General features: G+C 42.4%; 4 protein-coding genes across 7 annotated transcripts; 2 read left to right on the top strand and 2 right to left on the bottom strand.

Moving 5' to 3' along the window:
- Positions 1–87: 87 nt before the first annotated feature.
- LOC109631721 (uncharacterized) lies at positions 88–3294 on the bottom strand. Its single transcript, XM_069516864.1, has 4 exons — positions 3112–3294; positions 2182–2260; positions 1878–2096; positions 88–1770 (listed from the first exon to the last, which is right to left on the bottom strand). Exons 1-4 carry the CDS (start codon positions 3163–3165, stop codon positions 1373–1375), a joined length of 750 nt encoding a protein of 249 aa, XP_069372965.1. The 5' UTR covers positions 3166–3294; the 3' UTR covers positions 88–1372.
- A 237-nt stretch (positions 3295–3531) lies between these two features.
- Positions 3532–10163, top strand: klhl7 (kelch-like family member 7). The gene is made up of 12 exons (XM_069516855.1): positions 3532–3967; positions 4548–4650; positions 5087–5180; positions 5399–5523; positions 5851–6026; positions 6988–7162; positions 7523–7665; positions 7842–8082; positions 8271–8472; positions 8933–9030; positions 9150–9333; positions 9423–10163. The coding sequence occupies exons 1-12, from the start codon at positions 3839–3841 to the stop codon at positions 9577–9579; spliced, it is 1827 nt and encodes a 608-aa protein (XP_069372956.1). The 5' UTR covers positions 3532–3838; the 3' UTR covers positions 9580–10163.
- A 26-nt stretch (positions 10164–10189) lies between these two features.
- On the bottom strand, positions 10190–15256 carry aste1b (asteroid homolog 1b). Of its 4 annotated transcripts, none has more exons than XM_020090594.2 (7): positions 15123–15256; positions 14286–14537; positions 13579–13845; positions 12407–13467; positions 12068–12299; positions 11759–11951; positions 10190–10990 (listed from the first exon to the last, which is right to left on the bottom strand). In XM_020090594.2, exons 2-7 carry the CDS (start codon positions 14521–14523, stop codon positions 10684–10686), a joined length of 2298 nt encoding a protein of 765 aa, XP_019946153.2. In that variant the 5' UTR covers positions 14524–14537; positions 15123–15256; the 3' UTR covers positions 10190–10683. The 4 variants fall into 4 exon arrangements, with proteins under 4 accessions (XP_019946153.2, XP_019946151.2, XP_019946152.2 ...); XM_020090592.2 differs by lacking the exon at positions 15123–15256 and adding an exon at positions 14919–15051; XM_020090593.2 differs by lacking the exon at positions 15123–15256 and adding an exon at positions 14950–15026.
- On the top strand, positions 15007–23206 carry smarcc1b (SWI/SNF related BAF chromatin remodeling complex subunit C1b). The gene is made up of 28 exons (XM_020090591.2): positions 15007–15272; positions 15606–15725; positions 16503–16588; positions 16680–16761; positions 16891–16983; positions 17123–17192; positions 17274–17343; positions 17429–17504; positions 17744–17869; positions 18057–18139; positions 18225–18331; positions 18464–18523; positions 18655–18683; positions 18813–18928; positions 19022–19093; positions 19182–19295; positions 19467–19620; positions 19719–19829; positions 19987–20046; positions 20228–20486; positions 20595–20666; positions 20763–20809; positions 20916–21021; positions 21111–21253; positions 22049–22183; positions 22325–22505; positions 22721–22807; positions 22895–23206. The coding sequence occupies exons 1-28, from the start codon at positions 15096–15098 to the stop codon at positions 22960–22962; spliced, it is 2904 nt and encodes a 967-aa protein (XP_019946150.1). The 5' UTR covers positions 15007–15095; the 3' UTR covers positions 22963–23206.
- The last annotated feature ends 1087 nt before the right edge of the window (positions 23207–24293 follow it).

Here is a 24293-nt window from a genome sequence, read left to right as displayed (position 1 = left end):
GAATAATTTCCACGATCACGGTAGGTTGTCGCTGTCAGTAGTTGCTCTTTGACAGCAGAGCGAGTTGCTAAAATGCTGTTAATGAACTACATGAATAAGCCTTTTATTTATTTATAGTGGGAATATGATACTGTCAGAAAATATCCTTCAGCATATTAATTGCACTTTAATGATATTGACTCATTAGTAATTTACCTTTGATTATAATGCAGTATATTCACATTTTAATTATGTAATTGTAATTTTCAGCTTTAACCCTAAATATATTAATATTAAACAACATTTTATACTTTGTTGTTGTTACAAAATTATTTTTTTACCCAGCACATTCTGCACACATCACACACAAAAGCAACACTCTCTCAGATAAATAATGCATGACCACTTGACAATGACCTCCGGAACAATGAATTTTCCAATATTAATTATCAAGACGGCATGTGTGTGTGGCCATGTGTTTGTTTGCTTTAACAATAGCAGATGCCGGAAAGCTGCAGATTCCAATCAGTGGATAAATACAACGAGGCTTTTCGTGGATTATAAGCATCAAATCTGCTCTGTCTGAATGTTGCAATAGCAAAATGACACAACAGCCACAACAAACATCAGGCAGAGTTCCAATTGCTGCATATAGGAAACCACATTCTGATCTGTGTGGTCCTTGCTGGCATTATAGATGAGATGTACAGTTTTCAACCTGTATAGTGATTTGGAATAATATTAACAACAAGGCAAAGTAAAATTCTAACATTAAAAACAGTGATGTATTAATCATGTGATCCCTGATTCTGGGACTGTAGGATTTAGGTTTTCTTGAATTCCATTTAGTAGAATTTATAAGAGAAGCTCTACAACTCAGGAATAAGGAACACTCGCTGTTACAACAGTAAAGTAAGCATGCATTGCCCCCTAATGTTCGCTGTTATAATTACACATTTTAGGGGAAATTTAATTCTTCACAAAGATAGATGAACAGTATTTTAAGTTTGAGTGCCATATTCAATAATTATCAATAAGCATTCATGTCCTTGAAACAAGGTGCTGCCAAGGCCTGCAAACCACAGTATATAGTCACTACCATTAAATACATGCATGATGTTTTGTGTGTAAGTTTTTCATTATGTGTCACAGTTTTAACATTGCTGATGTTGCTGCAGATGTCAGGGTAGCAATACTGATGACTGATTCTGTGATTCTGATTTATCAAGAAAAAGGACATTGCAACTTGAAAAATGTGGTTTAGTCTGAGCGACAACAGTAGCCTTGCTGTGTGACACTGTTTCCACCCATGATTGTAACAGAGTATGTGTAATCTTTGTAAGGATATAAAATACTTAAAATGTAATTAGTGGATTAAATTAAACCATTTAAACTACAAAATAGCCCCTGCAATATGTGCAGCCTCGGTGAGGACTTCTCCGGCTCGTTGTTTGTATTCCGCCATCATCTCCTTCGCCCTCCTCACATTCCTCATGTTCTCCTCCAGGTTCTCACTTAGTCTCCCTTGCTCCTGGTACGATGGTGCTGCCCCCTTCACTTGCTCGGCCTTTTGATCCCTGTTGCGGAGAAGCCAGTTGAACAACTCGTGAAGTGTGGTACACCTTGAGATGGTGGCTCTGGCGCTTTCAGAGGTGCCCCTCAGCTCTTCCTGAGCCAACTTCAGACGTCGAGGAAGCGACTCCTCCTCGCATTCACCGTCTAACCCCACAGGGACCACATTGAGGGAGAAATCATAGCCATTCATCTTAAGCAACACTTTGTACGTGGCTTCTGGAGATAGAGAGAGGTGGACATACATAAAAGAAGCAGAAACAGAAAATTTAGCCATGATAACCTTCCATCACATTGTCTGTACATGTGGGTAGTGTGTCACTCACGGTGCTCCTCTCTGATCTTCCCCACACAATCAGCAAAACCCAGGGTATCACTGTGGGCACAGTCACAGTTCTGTCGCAGGCTGCTGATGTGTCGGACCAGGGCCTCATAACTCTGCTGCTGTTCATTAAAGATCTCGGCCACTTCAGAAAACCTCTGGTCCAACTCTGGCACGTTTACTCGCCTCATCACCAGCCTGCCAATCCGTCTCACTGTCTGAGCTTCAGGGCAGAAAGAAAATCATTCCATCAAAAAATAATTCCATATCTTTATGAACTGGAGGGGTTTGAGAAAGTGATGATGTACCGCTGCATGCTGCTGGGATCTGTCTCGCTGATCCAGCTTCATTCAGATCAGATGTTCTGGGCTGCAGCAGAGGCTGCCTCTGAAACAGCAGAATAGATATATCTTTATATGTAATCTGTCTTTTATCACCTCCACCAAGAGAGTAATAAATGTTTTTCTTCTCCATTTGTTAGCAGGATAACGCAAAAACTTTTAAATGGTTTGCTATTAAACTTGGTAGAGGGATGAAGTTTGAGTCTTGTGGGACTCAAACATTTCATTGCCAGCAACTGCTAAATGTAATTGTTGTGCATATGACAATAAACCCTTGAATCTTGAATCAAATGTCAGTGCAGATCCAGAACAGGGAGTGGCCGGAATTTTTTCTTTCATTTTCTTTAACATTGCAAAATATGGGGTTTGTTAACATCTCAGACAATAATTCATGGATCTTGATGAAAACAAAAAAATCAGGCATGTATAGGGGACAGATATGTAAACTATTGGGCCTTGTGGGTATAACTATACTAATCAGTGCCATTCTAGTGTAGTTATTTATATTTACTGGCATTTATAAAACACAGACATAAAACACTAGAATACTTGTGATCACCTGGAAACATGAAATGACTCAGTGCACAGCCACTGTGAAGCATGTTTTAGCCTGTCTGTACATTATTCAAGAGATTTATATTATTATAATCAGTGTTTTTATTGATGTGACCACACTCGAATAACTTAATAATGTCTTTCTGTGACATATGCACAGTATATTTATGTTTCTTCTCTGCCATTGTTACATTAAAGTAGGCTGTGGCAGTAATTGTTTAATCCCATAATTTCACTGAGGGTCGTATCTGATCAAGTTTCTCGTCAGATCTCGATGGAAGCCCCTTTTTATGATCGGATCAACATTTACACGAAGCTCAGTACGGTGAAAGCACAGCCTACCTCGTCGTCGCCGGAGTTGGGACTGGAGACGCAGCAGCAGAGAAGCTGAGGCATGTTTCTGCAGCTCTGCCACTTTGTTTTCGGGTCAGTTATTTCTGACAATTATGCATTTGTGCTCCTCATTCCGCGTGACGTCGGCATCATGTGATTCATGGAAAAACTTCCTGGTGAAGTTGCAGATTTGGACGTCAGGTGCGAAGAACGTGCACAGACACCTGCAGCAGCGAGGTAAACACTGTGCTGCCGTTGGTGCTATCGCAATATCTTCATTCACTGGAAATAAAATGAAAAACTGAAATCTACTTATACAATTCCATGTTTTTATGTGTTCCTTAGTTGTTGAAGAAATTTACTCTGCAATCCCGCACTTTTAAGTGTTGCGTGTCTGTCGCAAGAGGGTGAACGCGAGTCGATACTACCACAACAGAACCGTAGAAGAAAAACAAGGGACCCCCACAGTCCATGGAGTTTGAGTCGTAGCTTAAAAAATACGCGACACTGACCGGGTTTTATTTCCACATGACAGCAAGTTTATCTTTTATGAATCTCACCACTACCTTTCAAGGTGAGGCTGTGGGCGAACTCTTCACTCATTTCATACATAAACCCCACCAGGAGCTGTTCGTGGCTAGCGAGCAAAGTGTAAACAAAGAGACCATCGCTGCACACTGCTCACACAGTGTCGTAGTTTGATTTAAACTGAGGAGAAGACACTAACCGGGCTGACATGACGGGGATAGCCCCTCCGGAGAAGGCGTCCGGCTCCAAGAAGAAGTGCGAGAGGAAGTGTGCCACCAAAGAGGAGTACAGGCAGCTGTCCGGCATCATGGCAGTCATGAACAACCTGAGGAAGCAGGTGTGTGCACAGAGACGACGGTCAGACCTTGTAGGAATCATACCAAAGAAGATCTATGATTAGTATAAGAAATGTCACATTATTGCAAAGACTAAAGAGCAGTTTCAAGACTGATTTTGCTCCTGGGTGATGGTTGTGTTTTTAGACTCTTCTACTTATATACACCTTTCACTGCAGAGGATGATGCACGAGCAACTAGAAAAAACATTTGTGCATAAAAACATACGGTGATGTGCAGATGACATAAATGTGCAAAAATGTATTTACCTTTAGAAATAGTGCATATAGTATAAGTGGGGGGAAAAAAGGGCAGTATTTTAATTTCCCGATGGTGTTGTAGAGTCTGGCAGCAGTGGGAATACAAATCTGAGTTAGAACAATATATAGGTGGTCTCTAGGTAAATCAATTATAGGTTATACCTCCTTGCTGTGTTTGTACAATTCATATATGAATACACACTATATATGTTTGTCAGATTGCTATTGATGAAATGTATATTGCATTTATTTTTGAAATTGTTCTATTGCCCAGCCCCTGTGTTCCTGAAATGAAAAATGTGTTTGTGTGTGTCTACCGCAGGGCACCCTCTGTGATGTGACCCTGGTGGTTCAGGGGAAACACTTCCCTGCCCACAGAGTTGTACTGGCTGCTGCAAGCCACTTCTTCAGCCTCATGTTCACTAGTAAGTGTGATTTGCAGCTGGTCTGTCAATGCAAAGCTGCTTTGGGTTAAATGTAAGTGTAAGCATAAGTTAAGTGTGGATTTTTGTTATGTTGCTCTTTGGTAAATGCCCTGTGATTGTTGCTGTAAACCAATTTCCCTTGGAGGCAAAATAATCTATCTGTCTAAATGCTCATTAGTTTTGTTTGAAAGTAACTAAATCAACCAATCAAAAGAAAGAAAAAAACAACCAAGGTTCTCTTACACATCTTGGCCATTTTACCTCCAAAAATAACACAAATAAGGAATATTCTTAATTTTGTGAATCACAGTCACTATAGTACGATTACACATTTTTAACTATCCAGTGCTTTCCAAGCTGTTGCCAAGCCTAGCTGAAAAAACATCTCCGTTTCCCAAGTGTTGTGAAGCCTTTCACTCTTTTTCCTCACCTGCAGCCAGAATGATGGAGTCGATGTCCCATGAAGTGGAGCTCAGGAGTGCTGAGCCTGAGATCATTGAGCTGTTGATTGAGTTTATCTATACGGCTCGGTAAGACTTTCATTTAAACTTGAGCATAATAACTCAATATCAATATAATAATAACAAATGAACAATTATTATAATTACAAATAAACATTTTATTTTTAACAACTGTGGCTAGATGCTGCCAAGGCGCTTCTTGTATTGAGAGGCTAATCACTGTGTTGATGTATTCCTATTCCAAATGCACTGAATGTACTGTGTATGTGCGTGTGTGTTTGTGCCAGGATCTCAGTGAATAGCAGTAATGTCCAGTCGTTGCTGGATGCAGCCAACCAGTACCAGATTGAGCCTGTGAAGAAGATGTGTGTGGAGTTCCTCAAAGGACAGATTGATGCAACGAACTGCCTGGGTAAGAGTAAAATTAAAAGTACAATTCAGCCAGGTTGAAAGGTAGTTGACAAGTTTCTTCTATTTGCTGAGCCCTCTCGTCCTTTATTTACTGAGTTAACAACATCAAAATAATAGATGGCCTAAGGGTCAAAACTATCCAGCTGAGTGAGTTAAACAGTTACTGGTGTCAAGGAGTCTCCTATGTATATTCAAGAACTGTTTTGGAAATCTAAATATGAAAAAACATATGATTAAATACTTAAATTACTTCTCCCTTCTGGTGTTAGGTCTGCCTGTCATGCAACTCATTTGAGTGGAACGCTGATCCTTGTTTTGTCCTCTGCAGGTATTTCAGCCCTTTCAGACTGTATGGACTGTCCTGAGCTGAAAGCAGCAGCCGAGGACTTCACCCAGCTCCATTTCACTGAAGTTTACAAACTCGATGAGTTCCTGCAACTGGACGTTACGCAACTCACACATCTTCTGCACCAGGACAAACTCACTGTCCGTGCTGAGGCCCAGGTACAGATATTCTATTGCAGGGCTTTTCAAAGTGTCCCCTAGGGGGCGCCAGAGTTCTGCAGGGGGGGCGCGATTGTGGTGATGTGATGTTAAAAAAGAAAATGTGATGTGTTAAAAAAAAGCACAGATGTTTGAAATGTGTAAAAAAAAAAAAAAGATGTTCTAAAAGTACAGATGTTGGAATTTGCTCTCCGAGGGGGGGCTTACTCTACCACACTTTGAAAACCCCTGCTCTGAACCAATATGGGTATGCCCGATCCATTGGTACCATCCCCGAGCTTCTGCAACCTTTGGAAGGGGTCAAACCACCAAATCTAAAGAAAAAATTCAAAGATATTTTTGAATAACTTTTTTTCTGAAGGCCGTAGAGACTTGGGCATTTCATCATTAATAAAGGGGAGCCTGCCACGCACCCACACTGAATTTCAGCATGTTTCGAGCAAGCAGCGCAGAGTTTTTCACCCTATGGTGAATATGGGTTAGGGTTGAAATTAGGGTTAGGGTTGTGGTTAGGGTTAGGGATGACAACCCATTGACAACCCTCTGAACTAATGTGGGTATGCCCGATCCATTGGTACCATCCCCAAGCTTCTACGACCTTTGGAAGGGGTCAAACCACCAAATCTAAAAAAATAATTACAAGATAGATAGATTGATAGAGGGTTAGGGTTAGAAGTTGGTTCCCTCTACTTGATATCTTTGGTAATATTATTTTGTATAAATGTACTTGAATCCCCATGATTCTTGAGCAGAGAAGAAATAACATCAAACTCAAAGGAATATGTGCAAATTATACAATAATACGTATATATAAGTATCTCAATAAAAACTTTAATGGCTTGGATCGCCAAATGAATGTGGTTCATTACATCAGGCCAAAGCTGAATGATAGCTTTGACTAAAATGAAATTTCATCGATAACATATTTTGACATGTTCTGTTGCTGTATTTGTCCTCAAAGATTTATGACGCAGCAGTGCGCTGGCTGAAGTACGATGTGTGTAACAGACAGCAGTATATGGTGGAGGTGCTGGGGTGTGTTCGCTTCCCCTTGGTCTCCAAAACCTTCCTATCTAAGACAGTGCAGGCTGAGCCCCTCATCCAGGACAACCCCCAGTGCCTCAAGATGGTCATCAGTGAGTCGCACTGTATTTTATTCATGCAAAGGGCCCAAAAAATATTGGTGCAGTGAGGGAATAGTTGATGCTTTCTACTGTTTGTGAACATTCGATATTACTCTGGATCTTAGTTTAACTACTTGTATCATCGTTTTTTATTGTAGTGAAAAGTTGGATAGTCATTATTATCTCGTGTAACATTTAGGGTTTTTGATGGGTTGTTACTTATTTAGAACGTACAGTATGAGCCACCATTGCATTATTTTAACTACATTATCTCTGTGTGTTGATGATTCTCATGAGGGCAAGTTATGCTGAAATTATGTCAACCCTAATGCCTGCTTGGTAGACACACACAGCCTGTGTTTTTTGTCCAAGGTGGAATGCGCTACCACCTGCTGTCCCTGGAGGATCGGGAGGACTTGGGAGAGAGCAGCCGACTGAGACGGAAGAAGCACGACTACCGCATCGCCCTATTTGGAGGCTCCCAGCCACAGTCCTGCCGCTACTTCAACCCCAAGGTACCAGGCTGCACATGTCAAAATATCGTATGAATATGTGTGTTCATGATCATCAGTGTTACAGCTAAAGCTAAAGACAAGATTCAGTTTCACAATTTGTGAAAAATAAGGAGGTTTTTGTGCAAGATTTTTCACACATTTTGTGCAGTGAGGTGTCAGTGTGTCTCTGCATACAGGACTCCAGCTGGACAGACATCCGATGCCCTTTTGAGAAGCGCAGGGATGCCACAGCTGTATTCTGGGACAATGTGGTCTACATCCTGGGTGGCTCACAGCTCTTTCCCATCAAGCGCATGGACTGCTACAATGTTCTGAAGGACAGCTGGTACTCCAAACTGGGTCCACCCACACCACGCGACAGTCTGGCTGCCTGTGCTGCCCAGGGAAAAATCTACACATCTGGAGGGTCTGAAGTTGGTGAGCACAGGGAGGTGGCAAAGAGGGAAAGTAGGAAATTTGGGGGTTTGATGCAGTGGTTTGTATTTTCAGTATGATGTATATGTATTTTTGGCTTAAAAAGGTTGGGCAATTTTTGTTGTTCTCCTTATGAACAATTACAAGCCACTTTTGCAAACCTACTATGTACTGTATGTGTGTGTCGACAGGTAGTTCAGCCTTGAACCTTTTCGAATGTTACGACACAAGGACTGAGTCGTGGAAGGTGAAAACCAGCATGCTAATGGCCCGCTGCAGCCACGGTTCAGTGGAGGCTTATGGTCTCATCTACGTCTGTGGAGGAACAGTGGGGAACAACGTGTCTGGCAGGATCCTCAGCAACTGTGAGGTTTTTGACCCCAACACACAACAGTGAGTCACAAAATAGTACAGCTTTTTATGTAACATAAGGAATGATGCACAGTCTGTGTATGCTCACATGCACCCTGAGTCAGATTGAAGGTTCCAGGGATTCAACCACCTACCTTTTGGTTGGTGGATGTCTCACTCTACATTCTGAGCGACAGCCACCCAAGTGATTAATTAGTGTATATAATTATTATTAAGTGCGTATATACAGATTGATTTTGTTTTGTCAAAATAATTTATTCCCCAAACTGTCAATGCAATAGGATGACAGGCTTTTTTTTGGCTACAATATTTTTAGTGTAACCAATGGGCTTTGAAAGAAGACAAACCATAAGTCATCGTAATTTCTCCACAAAAAGGCAGGGACATTTTTCACTATAATAAAGTACTTTTGTTACACTCCAATTGTACTAATGAAACTCATCCTTGTCCTGTCTCTGTCTCCCTCTCTTCCTTTCCTCAGATGGAGGGAGCTGTGTGGGATGAGAGAGGCCAGGAAGAATCACGGCCTGGTGGTGGTCAACAATAGGATCTATGCTGTTGGAGGGCAGGGGGCACTAGGTAATACAACTGATAATGAACACTCCCATGGTGAAGATTGACCATAGTAGTTTTAGCAGGTTTTACTAGCAAGATTTTCTAGTGGCATTTGTATGGTATTGTTTTTATGTTTTTTGTAGGTGGACTTGACTCATTGGAGTACTACGACATTGTCAGTAATGAGTGGCGTGTTGCCTCGCCGATGCCATGGCGCGGTGTGACAGTGAAGTGTGCGGCAGTCGGTGATGTCATCTATGTGCTGGCAGGGTTCCAAGGTGTGGGGCGGCTTGGACATGTCCTGGAGTACCACACTGACACTGACAGGTGATGGAATCAACGACTATACATAATAGCTTGTTTCACACTAATGACCCTGCCATTGCATCTCTGAATCAGTTTTCTTGCGTGTTCAGGTGGGTGACTTGCAGCAAGGTGCGAGCGTTTCCCGTCACCAGCTGCCTAATCTGCGTGGTCGACACATGTGGAGTAAATGAAGACGAAGACATGGACTTAATAGACTCTCAGTCACACCCTGCAATCACAGCCCCTCCGTCTGCCTCAACCTCATAGAAAATGAGAGGAAGTTGTACACTAAGTTGAGGAAGTTGCAGCAGCCACAGCATTAGGCCTCCAATAGAATTATGGAACTGATTTACACAAGGCTTTTGTGAAGTTTGCGACCCGGTTTTTGTGAATGTGAATATTCACGTGTGTATTTTAAGTTATGAAGTTCTTTAACTATGTCCGGTGGCCAAATTTTTCTTTAACCTTTTATCTGTACCTGAATCTCAGGAGCTAAAGTTAAAGTTCCAGTGGGACGTTATCAACAAATGTATGTTTTAGGTGACAATGACACTTTTACTTAGTTTGATTTGTCAGTTGGTATATGTAGACTTTTAGTTGTTTAAAAAAAATCTCAAACCAAAAAGAACGTCTGATGAATCATGTCAGAGAAATTACAATTTGAGTGTTTCTTCTTATTTTCTTTTAGCTGTGAAGTTTGTACTGTTACAGAGTGTAGATATACCACATTTATAAATAGTTGAATCTTGGTTGTGTTGTGTAAATATATGTACTTAATGTTGCCTATGTATTTCTGTGTAACTTAAAACTGAATGTACAGAGAAATGAATAAATATTGTATTCTCATCTGTATGTAGTTACAAGTAGAAACTGGTCATTTTAAAAACAATGGTCCAAATTCATTCATTTACATATTAAGACATCAGTGATAAAATGGCATAACATTTCAGATGTTACTCATTAACATGACATTAGCTGCCATACACCAATAATGGATTTAACTTTAAGTATTGACAAAGGTGAATAAAACTGTCAGGTTGAAAACAGATTGATTAATTACTGTGACATTTTGATAAAAAAGTTTGCTAAAATATGGTTGTGCTTTGGAAAAACAAAGACATTCTGATACGTATGTCTTGGCATCACATGATTTGAGATGGCAACAGAAAATTGAAGATTAAATGCAAGTAGAGGCTTAATTAGTGCAACATGGTTATAGAGGTTGAAGCGCAGTGATAAACATGAAGAGGTGTTGACCTTCACTGGAAAATGACCACTCCTAGCATTCCCTGAGCACGTTTTTTATAAACCACTGGAATGTCCTTTCCTCGAGCTTTGTATCGATCAGAATATTTTATATCTGCCTCCTCATCAATCATAATCAGAGTCGTCGTCTTCCATCAGGAGAGCAAACCTGTTGATCATCTCCTCTGTCTCTTGCCCGCCTCCGCGTGCTCCTCTCCCACCTCCCCGTCGTCCTCTCCTCACTCGGCCTCTGCCTCTCTTCCCCCTCCCTGCCGCTGAAGAGGGATTGGCTTTGGAGCTGCATTTCCTCACAGCATCCAGGAGGGAGAAGTAAAGTTGTCCAGAAAAGGTTCCCCCAGCAACGAGAGACTCAGCTGCTCCTCCCCCTTTTACATACCTGAAGAGGCCGTGCAGCAAGGTACCACTGAACAACCTGAGAACACAGTAAGGGGAAGGGAGGGCACCGAGATGAAACAAAGACAGACAAAATGTTAAACTTAATTTTGACACTAAAACGTATATTTAAAAAAGAAACAATGTCCTGTTTTTCTGGATTATGGAAATCAACACGCAGAAAGATGTGGGTGTTGATTTCTGATGTGAAACTCTCATTACCTTCTTTTGTATTGAGGTGGTAGCAGAAATGTCAAGAGACAGTCACCTCAAAACCTCTTTAAATAAAACCATATAACTGTATATTGTATAAGACTAAATGCATGGCTATGGGAGATTCTTTTTATAATGTGGGTGAGTTCACCCTTTCAGTGTTTTTAATTACATTTGACAGAACAGAGAACCTTTTTCTAAAGCTTTTTTATTTCATGTTCTCATTAGTGCGGCAAACATTGGGCAATCATCACAAAATCATTTTCTAATGATACTGATAATTGTTTAGTTGATCAAGCTATGTATTGCAGAAATACCAAAAATCTTAGGTTTCAGGTTCTAAAATGTGATTATTTACTACATTTTGTTTTATATGAGAGGAAATTAATTAATTATCTTTGGCACTGGTTGGTTTGGTTTTTCGTTGTGATGAACATCTACCAACACTGTCTGAGATTTTAAAGAATAAACTCACAGAAAATCACAAAAATAAATGACAAATAAATCATTAACTAAAACAGTAATTTGTTGCAGGTCTAGATATCGAAGGTAGAAAATGCTAACTTTTACTGTCTTTTGTGTCCCTGTGTCTTACCATGACAGGTAGGGTTCAGGCAGCGGCAGCAGCAGAAGCTGGTTGAGACACATGGCACTCCAGAGGCAGGCCTGCCACTGGCTGAAAATGTGAGCTGCTCCAATGTCCAAGCCCCGTCTCTCCCCTGGTCTCGCACGTTGTCGGTCCAGCCCTGCGCACACGCTGTGCTCTGCAGCCCAGTTTTGCTGTTGGACTAGGTGGATAAACGGCATCAACGGGTATTGGATCATTAGAGATGGTTGACTGTTTGCTTTTTTTTTGGGCGAACATTTCTGTGGTCTGTGTAGTTGTAGATAGAACACAACTAACCAGCATTTTGGTGATGGGAAGCACCAGGCTGGTTGTTGCGGGACACTTCTCCATGAACCATGCACAGCACCAAAGCCTGAAGCGCATGCTGTAAGGGCGGTGGTGTGGCCTCTCGCAGCCAGAAGCCTGTCACTGCTACAGCGAGCCTCAGGTGGAGAGGAACGGCACCCAGCGCAGACTCTTTAACCCCCAAGACTTCTAACAGGACACAAAGACGAACCGCCACGGGAACCTGTGTAAAATCAATGGACGACACTGTGAAAATGATCATACAACTGTACTACACCCACACATACAAAAACATATGGGGTTGGACAGAATGTTTTATTTAAGGTTTACCTGGTCAAGTGTATCCAGACAAATTTGGGTTCTGGGTGGATGTGCCTCCACTTGGTTTTTCCTTAAGTTCAGATCCAGACGGTCATACTCGTCCACACAAATTGGGGCGGTGGAGCCCTGGGCATGCATTGTAGCTCCACCAGCAGCTTGTTCAATATTAATTCCCACATTTACACCCTGCTGTGTGTGTAAAATTACACCCTGAGCCATATCTCTACTTCCGTTACCACCTCCCCTTCCTCTTCCCCCTCGCCCTCTCCCACCTCTCATACCCTGGCTCATGTTTTCTTGCTCCCTCATATCCTGTGCTTTAACAGCACCTCCCCGGCCCTTTGGTAACTGCACGCTGCCACCTCTAGCCTGAGATACATTAACAGGGCCTCTTTGCTGTAGAATGCCATATATAGCCTGACGTATAGCTCTTGCAGTAGAGTGGCTGCTGGACAGTTTACTGTTCTCCACCTGGGGGATCAGCAGAACCCTGTGCATCACCAGAGCATCTACTGCCAAGGCGTTCAACAGCCCCCTGGCTGCAGCATGGGTAAGCCATTCTGGCAGCTTTGCGAGCTGAGAGATCTGCCCTCCTAGAGCTGCCTTATTTCCAGAGAACCAGTGAGCTAAAGAGCTTTGAGGGGTGATGTGGTACTCCTCCATACCTGCCCGCAGGTGTGAACTCAACCCACCTCTCTGTCCTCTGTTGCCCCTTCCGCTTCCTTCCCCCATTAACCTGTTCACCTCCGTCAGGGCTTCCGCCGGGGTTGAAAAAGAAGAAAGCCAGAGGAGGAGGCCCTCGATGCGGGAGTTGGTTGCTCTACCTTTACCCTTGCCACCACCCCTCACTAATGCATTCACATCTAAGATAGCAAGAAGTGTTTCAGCCTCTTTTGGAGTGCCATAGTCATTTCCAGTCAAGACGGCACACAAGGGTAGCAACTCCTGGTTCAGGCTTCCAAACCAGCGACAAAGGCCGTTAGTGGTATAGCACCGAGCTGAGATGTAGCGATCAGGGGCTTTACCGTTAAGGTTGGTCCACTGGAAAGAACTGAGCGGTAGGTAACCACCTAAGATGACACACAGAAGACAAAAACAACTTGTAACAAATGAAAAAAAGTCAGAACAAAGAATAATGGACGATATGGATACAGTAATTAAAATCCTAACATGACTCACACCTGGTAGGTCAAAGATGTAAAAGTCACTGTCGTTGGCAAGAACTGGACATTTCCAGTGATGAGCCAAACATGCGATCTCCCTGTCAGCCTCAGCTGGACACTGGACTAGTGGGATTCTTCTTTGAATGAGGACCTGAATGAAGACGTTTTTTGTGAGGATGGGGAGAAGGGAGCCATTGCGGCCATGAGAGAGATTATCTGCCTCCCTTATCTTGGACTGTAGACGTTGTCGTAGAGTGGAAAACTTCTTGTCACTGGGATCCATACCTTAAAATCGTAAAAAGACAAACATTACTGATTTAAAGACTTGGTGCAGGTTCAGGTAAATGTTTTGATTCCATTATTGTTATTTTTCATATATAAAATATCAAATCATATTTTTGTTGTATCACATTTTGCCTCATAGGGCTTAACAATATGTACAAGGTGCAATATCCTGAAAGATGAGGAAAAACTACCAGAATAATAACTTTTTATCTGAGGAAAAAAAAGTAGATGTTAAAATTCAAGGAATTATTATTTCAACCAACTGGGGAACGAACTGACAGCTATCATTACCTGGGTAGGTGAAAATTGACCTAATTTTGACAGAAATTAAAGATCTGTGAATTTCTATCTTGGTCATAAAAAAGAACATGTTTAACTAATTGTAATGATAGGACATAGCATTCCCTGAAATGAAGGAACCAATACCAATGAAAACTTACCTCCATCAAGTACCACATAGGGCCGGATGTTGCAGGCTGCCAACGCCGAGAGGAAATTGATAACTCTGCGAGCGAAGGCATCATAGTCACCACCGTGTTGCTGGTCCAAGGAGGAGGTGAAGTAAAGGCGGTAGTACAGACTGGAGCCATCAATAACTAGGCTGCTGTCCCTAAACTTCACGTCTTGGAGGAGGTGCGTGTTCCCCTCCACAAAGGTGGTTAGACCCTGGACACCCATTGGATCCTGAGGGCCTGGGGAGAGATATGATGAGCAGATGTTAATATTACACACAGGTGCCTGGTTTGTCTGAAGGTGTGAGGGTCTGTGGGTTTTTGCAGATGCTAAATATGACAAACTCTGCCACAGCTGTCTGGATCAGAGACAATACCACACTAATAATCATATGAGCAGAGAAACGAACAGTAAGATTAATACATAAGACATTTAAGTATATGAATCACAACATGCGAACCAATTACACTTTTCACTTGTTTACATGTCCAGCGCAGTTACTTCCTTGTAATGGAATAAAGACGTAAGAGTCCTCGCTTGCTACAAATGAAATGTATTCTGTTGTACACAAAACAACATTATTGCACATTACATATACATTTTAAACGTGTGATACCAACATTAAAAAGCGCAATACAATTAAAACGACACCTGGAAACGAGGCGAGAAAAAAAGGAAGTAAACAGCAAAACTGCGACAACTGCGCTGAGTCTCGCGAGAGAAGGCGAGAGCGCAAAGAAGCTAGCGAGCGCGCTAGCCCGTGTTGTTCTCCCGTTTGAAATTAATCTCGGTTTATTATGGCCACAATGTCCGGAGGAACAAACCTCGGCGTTCCCGGGACGAGTCAGACCAGCTCCGGGGCCACCGTGCATCGGAAGAAAGACAGCAACCCGTCCGCCAGGTTCTGGGAGAGCCCGGACACTTTAGCCCAGCTGGAGGTGGTGCGGCTGTGGGTCGGGAAGCACTACAAAAAGGTAGCTAACTAGCTGGGGAGGAGGCGAGCTAACAAGCTAGCCGCCCCCTGCTAGCAAGCCCAGTAGCTCACATTGTAAACAGACCGTCTCACGCTGGATAACGTTACATCTACACTGGCTAGCGAGGATTGTGTTTTTAAAAATAATGCAAAATATGAAAAGTAAATTCAGCCCAATCGTGGAGGTTAATCGGCCCAAATACAGGTGCTAAGTTGGGGAGACTGTCGTTAAATGCAGGAAGGCAACGTTCACGCCATAGGTTATATTTCTTGTTATTAAGGCATGATGATGAAAACCCCCATGTAAAACTCTTATTCTGTGTGCGTGTGTCAGTTTGTGTTGGTGGATGCTCCATCATGCCAGGCCCTGGCAGCAGTCACTTTACAGCTGCTCCAGTTCCAGGAGGATGCCTTTGGCCGACAAGCTACCAGTCCTGCTCTCACCAAGCTGCATGTGAGTCTGCCTCCCACTGTTGTCACACACTTTACTCTAATATCAGAGATCACACAATCCGGTTCTTTGCGGACTCCAAAGTGTTACGATTGTATGTCGCTCCATTGTTTTAACTGAACTTCACCACTATACTGTTCTATGACGAAAAATACAGATTGATTTGTCTGACAACAGCTAGGTGTAATACTTCTGTATGGTATACTATTATATAAAAACTGCAGAGGATGAAAACGTGAGAAATCTGAAAAGTAATTTCCATGGTAGTCTTTGCTACAATGGGGAAAGGAAACATTGATCCCGCTCAGACCTGGTCTTAATATTGGCTGAGGGTATCCATTCACAAGTAGTCAGCGTGAAGTACAGGTCTGAACGCACCCAAATGTGTCCTCAATGTGTCCTGAGATCTGATCAATCAGACCGTATTCATTAGTGATCTGGAACGCAAGTGACCACATTCACTGTGTGAGCACAAAAGTGTCTTGGGCCATATTTGAAGGACCACCTACTCTAAACTGAACAACACATATTGATCATAATCTTCTTTTTTTTTTTCAAAGGGATCCTTTTCTTCATACTAGATCTGCATGCTCTCACTTTCTTTCTCACTCTCTCGCTTGCTCATGCAGACACAGAAACACACACACACAAACACATCTGTCAGGATGGATGGTAATACCAGGTCAGAAACAGGTCAATAACAGACTTTAAAAATCTGTCACAATGGGTTAAAAAAAATACAAATCAAAAGAAACGGCAATCATTGTCATTTCTCTACAGGCACACTGCTTCCTGGACCTGCGACCAGGGGGAGGACTCTGCCACATCCTTGGAACTGCCTACAAATTCAAGGCAGAGCAAGGCTGGTGAGTATCAAGCCACGTGCCATCACCTTCTCACAGTGGTATTCTTGCTTACTGTGGCCTTAATATCTCGTTTGTCTCGCTACCCCCACAGGCGAAGGTTCGATTTGCAGAATCCGTCAAGAACAGAGAGGAATGTTGAAATGTTTAGTTCAATTAAAGGGACGCTCATCCAGGTGAATGGAGAAGACACACACACACACACACACACACACACACACACACACACACACACACACACATACTTTAACACCAGCCCACCAAAGACACCACTGAACTTGCACCTCTTCTTGTTGTGTCTACAGAACAACTGTATGTCACTGCCTGTGGTATATCTGGACCCCACAGTTGATCAGGAGTTGGCAAGCAGACTGACCATTATCATCACAAAGCACCAGGTAAAGTGCTGCATACAGATAAGTTGACAGACATAAAGGGAGAACATTTCTTCTATAGTTACTGTAATCTATGGCTCGTGGGGCTCTGGTGATGTAATTTCTTCTCAGTGCTACTGGCTCACAGTTTGTCTTTGTACAGGGTACACTCACTGAGGACCGAACGCTCGCCAGTCACCACATCTACCCCTTACCTGCCTCCACAGAGGAAGGTCAGTTAAAGTTTGTTTATGTGTTTGTCATTGTGAAAATACCTTGTACTGATTAACTTGATACATTTTATCTGTTGGCAGATGAATGGATGCGTCCTGTCATGCAGAAAGACAAGCATGTCTTGGTACATTGGGGCATGCATCCTGACAGGTAATTAACAAGCATACTAGCACTGTAGGTGCTTGCACTCAATCAGAATGCCAACCCATTATGTTGCTTGTCTCTTTTCTTGAAGTTATGACAGCTGGCTGTCTTCAAGTGATGTTCAAGGAGAGGTTGAAGAAGCACCACATCCAGATAGACCCTGGAGGGTGAGTGTACATATGCTTAAAACTCCCAGGACTACACCACACTAACAACAATTTTCAAATTCAATGTTTTTTTTACAGCTGTCAAGGTAGCCAGTTTGGAGTCTGTTTGCTCAGTTTGTTTTACTTAAACTTAGATGCTGATGTTCATTTTGGACCCTGATGAGATACACCAGTACACACTACTCTTTTACACCTGAATTCTTTATTGAATATTTGTATTGGTGCGGTTTGTGTTCCAGGTTCATGCTGGTTGGGTTCTTGACTCAGACATTTTCAATGAGTGGATGAATGAAGAAGACTACTGTGTGGATGAAAGGAATGTACCAATAATCCTTCGCCAGCGTATACACCTCCATGATGACCAGGTTTGTCTCTGTAAAGGTCTTGGGAGCTTGTGGATGGATCCTATTCTCTAATATGATTATTAAGTTACATATTGGACAGTGAATTCAACTACAGAAAGCAAGTGTGATCCATAACACATTTGTTTCTGAATGTCAAGGTTCTTGATCTTTGTTGACACTGACACTTACACCTTTGTCTTGATTTCAGGACTCAAAGTCGACCCCATCCAAAAAGAGAAGGCGATCCCCCTCTCCCCCCTCCTCTGAAGGCAGGAAGAAAGGAAAGAAGGGGTAAGAAATAACTGGAACAGGAGTGTGCACTTTTGGTTTGGCATATCACTGCTTGGTTTCAGAACAGATTTTTTTGCTCATACAGGAGGAGGCGTGGACAACAGGAGGAAGAGCCAGAAGAGGACCTGACCAAAGACATGGAGGACCCTATACCTGTTCCTAACATGGAGGAGGTCATACTACCCAAGAATGGTAAATCACTCAATGACAGTGACCATAACGCTCTAAAATTATTGGGTTTGAGTGAAGTTTCTTTTAGCGGTGTTCAGATATATTACAAATCTTCTCTTAAGATTTTTTAAATTTCTTTACCTGTTTGTATAGTAAACCTGAAGAAAGACAGTGAGAACACTCCTGTAAAAGGAGGCACCATGGCCGACTTGGGTAAGATTGCATGTGTTATGTTAAATGTTCCCAAAGAATGTAGAATATTTTAGTATTTATTTTGCTTTTTCTCTTGATTGTGTGTATGCACCCTAATCATTTTCATCATCCCCTCAATGTTTCAATTTCAGATGAGCTGGAGGATGATTTTCCAGGAAGGGTAAAAATCTCATTTTTATTTAATCAGAATCTTTACAACTGCATTAGATTTGGATAATTTAGTATTTGTGTTTCACAATTATGAGAGTGCTTATAAAAACTGTTACATTATATGTGTGTGTGTACACAGGATGAAGAAGAGGGAAGAGGAGAAGTGCCACGGTTATCAGAGGGAGAAGAAAATATCACAGAGCAAACCCATCACATTATAATACCAAGCTACACATCTTGGTTCAATAACAACAGGTAAACAAACATATGCAGATACACAGATTTGTACTATTTGCCAATACATGCCTAACATTAAAGAAAAATCTAACCTGAAATTACTCTTTCCAGCATTCACTTAATAGAGAAACGGGCTCTCCCTGAATTCTTTAACGGAAAGAACAAGTCCAAATCTCCAGAAATGTGAGTACCACTGACTTTCAGATATCACCGTTAACATAGACAATGGAGAATGCCTCATCAACAGCATGATCCTCCCTGTATGATGCAGTTACTTGGCGTACCGCAACTTCATGATCGACACGTACCGGCTCAACCCCCAGGAATACCTCAGTTCAACGTCCTGTAGACGCAACCTCACTGGAGACGTCTGTGCTGTCATGAGGTATAAAATAGCGTGTGGGAGTTTGCTTCATCTGCAAAATTACGTGTGTAGAAAATCTGTTAATGTTGGGAATGAAAGAGGTGTGTGGTTAATGGGGTTAAGCTAAAAGTTTGTCAGCTGCATCAAAGTAAAATGAATGGAGAGAAAACACATTATGTTCAATGTTTCCAGGGTTCATGCATTTTTGGAGCAGTGGGGTTTGATTAACTACCAAGTGGATGCAGAGAGCAGACCCCTCCCCATGGGACCCCCTCCCACGCCTCATTTCAATGTACTGGCTGACACACCGTCCGGGCTGGCCCCCCTACAACACAAACCCCTGCAGGTATTGTACATGTACAGCACATGACAAGAGCTTCACACGGATGAAGAAGATATTAAATGTTTCCTGATGAACTCTGCTGCTCACTCTCACTCTTGCAGGTGACCGCCTCGCAGCATATGTTGTATTTCCCAGAAAAGAGCAGAGAGAAGCCGTCAGACTGTCAGAACTTTGGTCTGCGCAGCGACATCTACACCAAGAAACACCCTAAGGTCTCACACTGTAACAATACAAATATGCTGAAAATTACATTGTAGCCTTTTTTTCTCACATTCTTGTATGTAATCTGGTAGATTTGCTTTTTGTTTTCCATTCATATTAATATATTACTAGTCACTATTATTATCATTAATATTTCATCTTTCTCAGACCAAAGGAGCGAGTGCAGGAAGGGAATGGACGGAGCAAGAAACACTCTTGCTATTAGAGGTAAGACAATTACTTGTGCATATTGCTTTCTATTATGGATCTAACACGTGAGTAGTGCTTTGCATGTATAAAAAAGTAGATCTGAGAGAATGTTTCTGTTTGGCCCTGAGGATTTGTGATAATTTCCTTAGCCTGGCCTCTTCCTCTTTTTTTCTTAAACCATTTCCTGCGTCTCTCTCAGGCCTTAGAGGTTTACAGAGATGACTGGAACAAAGTATCCGAACATGTGGGATCCAGAACACAGGACGAGTGTATACTCCACTTTCTCCGTCTGCCAATAGAAGACCCTTATCTAGAAGACTCCTCAGCCTCTCTGGGTCCACTAGCGTACCAACCAGTGCCTTTCAGCCAATCAGAGAATCCCGTTATGAGCACTGTGGCCTTCCTGGCATCTGTGGTGGACCCGCGGGTTGCGTCATCTGCAGCAAAGGCAGCACTGGGTGAGAGGACATGGGGAGGAGTGTTCATTTGTGTGTAGTCTAGGTTCATGTTATCGTTCTGAGATAATTTACTGTATGTGTGGAGTGATTCAACATTTTTGTCTGCAGAGGAGTTTTCCCGAGTGCAGGAGGACTCAGTGGATAAGGTCTCTGAAACATCCAATCAGTTTGAAAAAACAGGTAACACTTAAATACATACACACACAGTCACACTCAATTTAACTTTTTTTCATACGGTCTGTAATGCATTTTTTATTGTCTTCTTCTGTATGTTAGAATTAATGGATGCAGAGAAAATGGAATCAAACTCCACTTGCCACCAGGTAATACAATAGTAAGAGCTTGGAAAGAGTTGTATTGTATCTGCTGGTGATTTTCATAGCTTATGGATTTTTCTGTGTGTGTGTGTGTGTGTGTGTGCTGTTTCAGGTTGTTGGAAGGACAGATGGGAATGTGGAGACCAGTGGGGCAATGGTAGAGGGAGATGGAGTCAAAAGGGAAAATGCAGAAAATATACTTGCAGAGGAGAGAGATGGTATGAAATGTCGACAATGTTTCTGCTGTGTTTATATACTGCATGTGTGTATGACTGGTGATATTAATGACGTTCTCTCTATGATCCAGGGAGGGGAGATGACGAAGAGAGTGTAGAGCGGCGAGAGCTAGATGGGGACGAGGGGAGGAGAGTAATGGAGCTGGAGCTGGTGGAGGGCAACGTTGCCATGGCAGCAGCGGCTGCTCTTGCCTCGGCAGCCACAAAGGCAAAGGTAAAGCCCGTCCTCCCGCTTCACCACTGACCAATCACAAGGACATAGAGGGGAAGTGACAGCTGTCATTTTAGATGGAGCCTCTTTTTTCCAGCTGTGTCAGAGGTCTCCTAGCAACCCAAACAGACACCATCTTAGAGACCCCTTCAAGACCTGGCTTTCTGATCACATGATCAAATTTAACAAAACATGGCGTTTTCAGCAGTGTGATTATGTATACTGAAAATGGCTACTTGAGGGTACATCACCAGGAAACATCTTTTGGTTTAACTAATTCATTGGACTCTTGATCAATTCTTAGTGCAAGAGTGGACTTGAAACTTTATTATTTTTTGTGTCTGAGGTGTAAAACCCGAAGATACAATTACCAGTGTTTTGTAATTAATGTGCAGACTTTTTAAAACAAAAGTTACCAACCCTAAAGGGATACTGTGATATTTTTGAGAAATATATTAATTTACCTTCTTGCTAAACAGATTGATACCAATCTCATGTCTGAATATAAAAGATGAAACTACAGACAGCAGCTGGTTAGCTTGGCTTAGCATGAGATTCGGCTTTCTCTCTTCATCCCTATCACGCTGTGACACACCCCGTTTGTCCTACCTTCCTCTACCTCATCTTTTTTTCCTCAGTGCTTTCCCTCTTTCTCTTAACTCTGCTTTTTCAATGTGCTCATTCGTAAAAACCATGTCACACACGCTTACAACCCAGCCCCTCAAACCTGAAGGATTTTGCTTTCCTTCTAACTTAAATTTTTTTAATGTTTTAATATTTTTTTTCCTGTATTCACAGCACTTGGCAGCAGTGGAAGAGCGGAAGATCAAGTCCCTTGTGGCTCTTCTGGTGGAGACTCAGATGAAGAAGCTGGAGATCAAGCTGAGACACTTTGAGGAGCTGGAGACCATCATGGACCGAGAGAAAGAGGCTGTGAGTGAAAAATGATGTCAAAACAAAGACGAGGAAACTTTGCTTAAACCCCCTTTAAGATTTCCTCGCTCTTCTCTTGGGTTTATGTTCAGAAGCATATCTCCATGATATCACTAATTATTTTGTTTATGTGTTATGCAGCTGGAGCAGCAGCGGCAGCAGCTTCTCTCAGAGAGACAGACTTTCCACACGGAGCAGCTTAAACAGGCGGAGATGAAAGTCCGCCAGCAGAGGGAGCAGCAGAGGGAGCAGCCGGGGCAGCCAGGGCAGCCGGGGCAGCCGGGGCAGCCAGGGCAGCCGGGATTCACAGTGCAGCATTCAGGTCAGGACACGAACACATATATACACTCACACACAAAAATCAAACACCTTTTAAGAAATTGACACACCCACAATTCAGAGTAACCCTTTAGGAACACAGCAAACCTACCTACACATTTAACTCAGTAAAATGCATATGGTCTTAGTCCAAACTTTATTATGTTAAATGGATGTTTGATTCTAATCTTAACATTTGAATCCTTCAATCGTCCTCAGGTCAGACCGTGCCCAACAGGATGATGCCCAGTGGAGGCAATACCCAGCCGATGGCCCCCAGGCACCCTGGAGCTCCCAATGGCATGTGTGAGTATTCTTTACTGTTGTCGTGCATTTCTGATGCTGGCGCTACTCTGATTCTGTGTGTTAACTGGTTCTGAACGTCTTCCTCAGACCCATCCTCACAGCCTGATGGGATCACACCAGCTCAGCCCGGTCCTCCAGCCTCCACGCACAGCTGAAATAATAAGGAAACAAGACACACACACACATACACAACCATCCGTCCTCCTTCAATCAGGACACACACACACACACACATAACAATGTAACACTGGCATAAACGTTCAGCAGCAACTGCTTAAAAGTGAAGTCTGTAAATGCTCAGCGGTCACACGTTTATAAATATTGAAATATTTGTGCTCTGATGTCAGAGTTGAGAAATCTGCAGATTGAACTCAACTCAATAAAGTTGTTTTATATGAAGTTTTTGTTTTGTCTGTTCTCATCCAACTGGTTCATTGTTAGTGTGTATATTGACGTTTGGGAGGTACACACAGTGTCCTATACTTTTAGTATGCATAACTACTGAATACTTGGATCATACTGTATATTAAGATGGACAACACGTCTCCACTTCCTCCCACTACCCAGAAATGAGGCCAAAATAGCCATGATACAAGTCTGGGCTTACGGACACTCTGATGACACAGCAGGAGCAGTATGTTTTTTTCTCTTGTTTTTTTGATGTTTGAAGAATCAGTCACCAGTTAATTAAATTGTAACTTCATCTATCACTGAGCACTGACTGAAGTTTGCATTTTACACATTAAGAATTGAACCTATATTTAATATAAAAAAATGAATTGAACCTATATTTATCTTTTGACATACATAGGACCATTTTTTTATTTTACTAACCAAGTGTGATTTTTTTTTTAAATTTGTTTCCCCTCTTTATCTTATTTCCCCTCTATTTCAGAACTGAAAAAGTGAAACTCACCAGAAACTATATATTTTAATATTGAGACTCTCCTGACTCTTCAGGTTTGTTCTGTGGCATCTTATGAGAGCCATGACCCATACATTGGGATCCGCTGCCATATTTCTAGTTTAATAAGCAGCTTCTTCTTCTCCCTGGAGTGTTGCAACATTGCGCACACATTCACACAGAGTATGCACTGGAGGGCATTTGGACATCCTGTCCACCCCTCACTGTTCAACTCGGGAACACAGGATGGAAAAACCGACGTGGCCTGAGCACAACGTGCACCAGCACACGCACAGAGCTTTGGCGTGGACTAAGGTGTGCTTTATTCCTCCATTCTGTTTCCCAGTAAGATCCATCTGTTCCTCCTGCACGAGAAAATAATTCTATTTCCTTGCCACATAATCTGAGAAGTAACTTCCTCTACTGCGACAAATTAAATTGTTACTGGAAGAGTGAGAGTTGAAAGACATGATGTGCATGTTTGTGTGTATTTATCATGGCAGAAATGTGCGTGTGGGGGGGGGGGGGGGGGGGTAAAAGCAATTTCGTTCTGCTCTGTTTGGCAGTGCATCAGTGAACATT

The sequence above is a fragment of the Paralichthys olivaceus genome, chromosome 20, assembly GCF_024713975.1.
Source record: "Paralichthys olivaceus isolate ysfri-2021 chromosome 20, ASM2471397v2, whole genome shotgun sequence".
NCBI classification, from domain to species: Eukaryota; Metazoa; Chordata; class Actinopteri; order Pleuronectiformes; family Paralichthyidae; genus Paralichthys; species Paralichthys olivaceus.
This window is presented reverse-complemented; position numbering and strand designations above follow the sequence as displayed.

Excerpts from the sequence above, each read along its gene's own strand:
- LOC109631721 (XM_069516864.1), bottom strand. The coding sequence starts at position 3,165 with ATGCCTCAGCTTCTCTGCTGCTGCGTCTCCAGTCCCAACTCCGGCGAC. Across the intron at positions 2,261-3,111 it reads CCAACTCCGGCGACGACGAG|AGGCAGCCTCTGCTGCAGCC; the intron begins GTAGGCTGTGCT and ends CTGCTGTTTCAG. Across the intron at positions 1,771-1,877 it reads GAAGATCAGAGAGGAGCACC|AAGCCACGTACAAAGTGTTG; the intron begins GTGAGTGACACA and ends CTCTATCTCCAG.
- klhl7 (XM_069516855.1), top strand. The coding sequence starts at position 3,839 with ATGACGGGGATAGCCCCTCCGGAGAAGGCGTCCGGCTCCAAGAAGAAG. Across the intron at positions 7,666-7,841 it reads GCCGCTACTTCAACCCCAAG|GACTCCAGCTGGACAGACAT; the intron begins GTACCAGGCTGC and ends CTCTGCATACAG. Across the intron at positions 9,334-9,422 it reads TACCACACTGACACTGACAG|GTGGGTGACTTGCAGCAAGG; the intron begins GTGATGGAATCA and ends TTGCGTGTTCAG.
- aste1b (XM_020090594.2), bottom strand. The coding sequence starts at position 14,523 with ATGGGTGTCCAGGGTCTAACCACCTTTGTGGAGGGGAACACGCACCTC. Across the intron at positions 11,952-12,067 it reads TTCCCATCACCAAAATGCTG|TCCAACAGCAAAACTGGGCT; the intron begins GTTAGTTGTGTT and ends TTATCCACCTAG. Across the intron at positions 10,991-11,758 it reads CCTGAACCCTACCTGTCATG|GTTGTTCAGTGGTACCTTGC; the intron begins GTAAGACACAGG and ends CTGTGTTCTCAG.
- smarcc1b (XM_020090591.2), top strand. The coding sequence starts at position 15,096 with ATGGCCACAATGTCCGGAGGAACAAACCTCGGCGTTCCCGGGACGAGT. Across the intron at positions 17,344-17,428 it reads TGGGGCATGCATCCTGACAG|TTATGACAGCTGGCTGTCTT; the intron begins GTAATTAACAAG and ends CTTTTCTTGAAG. Across the intron at positions 18,332-18,463 it reads GGTCATACTACCCAAGAATG|TAAACCTGAAGAAAGACAGT; the intron begins GTAAATCACTCA and ends CTGTTTGTATAG.